The 4,618-nt window shown below is 56.5% G+C and overlaps 1 protein-coding gene across 2 annotated transcripts; it reads right to left on the bottom strand.

Annotated features, from left to right (window-relative positions):
- Positions 1-354: 354 nt before the first annotated feature.
- ZG16 (zymogen granule protein 16) lies at positions 355-2,962 on the bottom strand. 2 transcript variants are annotated; one of them, XM_055136955.1, is made up of 4 exons: positions 2,942-2,962; positions 1,579-1,634; positions 1,287-1,419; positions 355-718 (listed from the first exon to the last, which is right to left on the bottom strand). In XM_055136955.1, the coding sequence occupies exons 2-4, from the start codon at positions 1,631-1,633 to the stop codon at positions 403-405; spliced, it is 504 nt and encodes a 167-aa protein (XP_054992930.1). In that variant the 5' UTR covers position 1,634; positions 2,942-2,962; the 3' UTR covers positions 355-402. The 2 variants fall into 2 exon arrangements, with proteins under 2 accessions (XP_054992930.1, XP_004615929.1); XM_004615872.2 differs by lacking the exon at positions 2,942-2,962 and adding an exon at positions 2,625-2,636.
- Between the last annotated feature and the right edge of the window lie 1,656 nt (positions 2,963-4,618).

Here is a 4,618-nt window from a genome sequence, read left to right as displayed (position 1 = left end):
AAGCAAAGGTCCTGGGGTTTCTGGTAAGCAGGAGGGGAGATAAGACTACATAGGGTGCATCAGAAGTCTCCAAAGACAAAGGGTCACAGACAGCAGCTGGGCCTCAGAACACCAGTCGGGGTCAACATTCCCAGGAGCTATCCTGGGAAACAGAGTGGGTGCAAGCTGGTGTTTTACTCTGTAAGTCCTAAAGAGTTCGATACCTCGCTCCCTCAGGCTCCCCCTCTGCCCGGCGTTGTGGGCCTACAAACAGGCGCAAGCATCTGTCCAGAGGCAGAGCCCAGCTGTGCTCTGCACACACACACACACACACACACACACACACACACACACACACGCCCACCAGCGTTAGCCACGTCCTTTTATTGAGCCATGCGGTTGGGCAGCGGCGGGAAGGGCAGCTCAGCAGCTGCTGCAGTCGCTGGGGTACGTGTCCCAGTGCAGGCCGATGGCGTTGATGAGGGAGCCGGCGCGGCCGCTGATGAAGCGCAGCACGGTGTTGGGGTGCAGGGGGACAGCGTTGAAGCTGGTGCCGGTGTCCTTTCCGAAGGGCAGGTAGCGGCCCTTGTCGGTCACGAAGACCAGCTTCCTCAGGTAGTACTTGTACTTGCCGGACACCTGGATCACGGACTCGCCGGGGTGCAGGAAGATCTCCTCCAGGTCACCCTGCTTGCCGCCCACGTACTCGCTCCACACCTTGCCATAGCGGAGCTGGAGCCTGGGGGCGGGTGAGCAGGGACGAGAGTGTCACGGTGAGCAGGTGACTGGGATTCAGGCCGGAGCCGCCCGCTGGCCCCTCACTCAGCCCATCGCGCTGGGAGCAGGGCCGGGGACCTCATCTCCCCACAGCTGGCACACAGGCTCACAGACACCCCGAAAGTGAGTGAGGAGCTGCCCTGCCCGCTAGCTTCCCCTGTGCCCCTTCGACTTGAAAGAGGAGGAGGAATTTTCCAGGCTCTAAGGCCCCTGTGGGGGAAGAGGGTCCGAGGTGCATCATTCTGGGGGAGGCATGGAGCAGGGCTCATGTGTGTGAGTGTGAGTGCATGTGTGTGCATGTGTGCATGTGTGTGCGTGCGCGCATGTGTGCATGTGCTCCAGAACCCATATGTGGTGGTGCTGAGGGTTGCACGGGTTAGGGACTCCAGACTCTCAGCTCCTGATAGCCTTTCTGTGACACCCTCCCCTCAGAACTAACAGAGGAAGACAGAGGGGACCCAAAGTGACACAACTTTCCAGCTCAGTGAGGGCCCTGCAGGTCCCCGAACCTATAAAATGAAGCCTCTTACCCCACAATGTAGTACTTATTGACACGGACACGGATGGCAGTGATGGGACCGTCCAGCTGGTTCCCGGAGTGAGAGAATCGCTCTCCGCCGCCACCGCCGTACTCACCGTTGTAGGAGGAGGTCCTGGCCTGGACTGGGAGGGAAAGAGGGCGCTTGGAGGGCTCAACTTCTCTCCATCAGCCCTATTTTGGGGGTGACTCCAGCACCCCTCCCCGCCTCCAGCAGCTTCTCAAAGCCTTGACCAGCCAGCAGCTGCCCATGTTCAGATCTGGGTTCCCCGCTTCTCACTTACTGGCATTGGCCGAGGCCGAGGCACAGAGAAGGGCAAGGAGAGCGATGCTCAGCATCCTGCAGGGGGTGGGAGAGGAGAGTGAGGGTTTGTCCTTCCTCCCCCCCGGCCACCGTTTCCTGGGACAGCCCTGATTGCAAGTGGTGACCCAGGTTTCTTGATGCTCAGACCCAGCTAACCAGGTCTTGGCCACAGAAGGACGGGCTAGAGACACCCTGCCCAAATCCTATCTTCAGAACTCCTCCACGCCCCCTCTTCAGGGCGAGTCCCAAGGCCAATATTTAGCCTGGGTCAACCCTATCCCCTCCTAGGACAAGGAAAGAAAGGCGTTTTCAAGAAGCTGGGAGTGGAGCTGGAGTGATAGCACAGCAGGTAGGACATTTGCCTTCCACATGGCCGACCCGGGTTCGAATCCCAGCATCCCATTTGGTCCCCTGAGCACCGCCAGGGGTAATTCCTGAGTGCAGAGCCAGGAGTGACCCCTGTGCGTTGCCGGGTGTGGCCCAAAAAGTAAAAACAAAAAAAAAGAAGAAGAAGAAGAAGCCGGGAGCATCCTCAAGTCATAGAGATAACTGAGTTTACCAAACCAGGAGTCTGAGCAGAATCTAACTGAAGTCGACCAGGGTGGCCGGCTGTGTTGGGCCCCTGGGACATTGTTTAACTCCCTCGCATCCCCCTGGCCTCATCAGAAGGATAGAAGTATTTTAGAGGGTGTCTTGAGCCCCTAGGGAGCAGAGGTGAGGACAGTAGAGTCCGCCAGCCCTGGTCTGGAAGTGGCACCGGTGGAGCTGGCCAGAGGGAAATGGAAATGGGGTGGAAGGAAGAACTGGGAACAGCTCAAGGCGCTAGATCCAGTTGTCTAGATTTCTCTGCTGACAACAGGTCTGGCCATATCTGTCCCCCGAGCTTCCCGGGAGTCCCCTGTCCTTCAACTGAGCCCCAAAGAGCCCTCAATATGAACTCAGAGCCAGAAGCCCCAGCAAACTGACACCAGACTCCCCAAGCACTCAGCGCCCCCGATTCTCATCCAGGCGCGCTGCCAGCCTCACCTGGCAGTTCGAGCTGCGAGCGAGCTAACCCCCCAGAAGCCTGCAGCTCTTTTATAGCAGCCTGAGCCGCCCCTCTGCTCTTTATCGTGTGAACCTCACCTCCTGAGCAAACAGCATCAGGTGTGAAGCAGGGCCCGGAACATCCTGTCCTGCCCCTCCCCCCGGGGTTACAGGTGGCAAGGTGGGGTCCACGCAGGGTCAAGGCCCAGATCTCAGGAGGGGCAGAATAAACTCGAGACAGGGATGGCCAAGCGAAGGGCCAGCAGCTTTGGGTGGGCACCGTGAGTAATCAGCCCCCGCCCTGTGCACGCCCTCACCTGCAATCTGTCGTAGTCCGGGCTAAACATTGATCTCTCCAGTCACCTGGAAGAGAAATTGTCCTGGAGCAGGATTCCGAGCCCAATAGCCTGATCCCTTCCGTTTAGGAGTGTCTCTGTTGAGTCATTATGCTCTCCTCAAATATTTTGTTATTAAAAAACAAACAAACATATAGAAAAAAATTGAAAGCATTGGCACTGCCATACTCACATGTTTTACCAGGATTAATATTAATATTAGACAGCTCTAGTGTGTGTGTGTGTCTTTGTGTGTGGTGAAGGACGGTGGGGATTGTGCAATACCCAGTGGTGCTCAGGGATCACTCCTGCTGGTGCTCAGGGGACCCTATATGGTGCTCAGGTTACCTGCTGTACTATCCATCTTGCTCTTGTTTGGCTGTTCTTTGTTTTTTCCATCTCTCTGTCTGCCAGACCTCTGAGAACAGTAACGTGGGGCTACAGGTGGATCCAGAACTCCTGCAGACAGCTCTCCCAGGAACAGTCACTTCTTTGAACAGGTGAGACCCTGGAAAACTGCGGCCACAGGTCCCCTGGACAGCTCTGGGGACTCGGAACACAGTGCTCTACACCGGAAGTTGTTCCTTCCTGTGGGTCCAAAACTTTCCTGGGAGTGGGGGGTTGTCCTGGATTTCTTCTCTCTGTAGACCCTCTCCACAAGGGCTCATTCCTCGCTATGAACCCCCCTGGGACTGCCTCGGAGCCCCCCGGCCCCTCTAGAGCTGCCCTTCATGAAGACCTTGAAAGGCACCAGATCTTCCTATGTGGGCAAGGATGGTACCCAGGGAGGGCCTGTGGGCGTCGCCTCAGGCTTAATCACTGTGAGCTGGTCATCCAGGGCTCCCCACCCCACCCAGGCTCACCATCTGGGACTGAGGAGGCACCCAGAAATAAGGGAGCTCCACCCAGAGACGGAAATGGGGATCCTGGGCCAGAAATTGTGGGAGCAAGGTGTCAGGTGAGACTGACTCACATTTCCCCAGCCCCCCACCAGCCAGCTCTAGCCTGCAGCCCCCGCCTTCGCCTCGCCAGCCATCTTTGCTGTTGTTTGTTTGTGTTGGGGAGCACATCCAGCTGTGCTCAGGGCTTCCTCCGGCTTTCCAGGATCACTCCTGACAGTGCTCCGGAGACCCTATGGGGTGTTGGGAGTCAAAACCAGGTTAGCCGTGTGCAAGGCAAGGGCCCTGCCCGCTGGACCATCTCTCCTCAGGCCAGCCATTTGTTCTGTGCTGTCTGTTCTCCCTCTGTGGGGCCTCTTCCCCGCAGTTTGCCTTTTCTCTTTAGGTCTTTCTCTGTCCCGCATCTCTGGCGCTGAGCCTTTTCTTTCTTCTTCTTCTTCTTCTTCTTCTTCTTCTTCTTCTTCTTCTTCTTCTTCTTCTTCTTCTTCTTCTTCTTCTTCTTCTTCTTCTTCTTCTTCTTCTTCTTCTTCTTCTTCTTCTTCTTCTTCTTCTTCTTCTTCTTCTTCTTCTTCTTCTTCTTCTTCTTCTTCTTCTTCTTCTTCTTCTTCTTCTTCTTCTTCTTCTTCTTCTTCTTCTTCTTCTCCTCCTCCTCCTCCTCCTCCTCCTCCTCCTCCTCCTCCTCCTCCTCCTCCTCCTCCTCCTCCTCCTCCTCCTCCTCCTCCTCCTCCTCCTCCTCCTCCTCCTCCTCCTCCTCCTCCTC

Source organism: Sorex araneus, chromosome 4 (assembly GCF_027595985.1).
Source record: "Sorex araneus isolate mSorAra2 chromosome 4, mSorAra2.pri, whole genome shotgun sequence".
Lineage (NCBI taxonomy): Eukaryota > Metazoa > Chordata > Mammalia > Eulipotyphla > Soricidae > Sorex > Sorex araneus.
The sequence above is the reverse complement of the archived record's forward strand: the minus strand, read 5'-3'. Positions and strand labels throughout refer to the sequence as shown.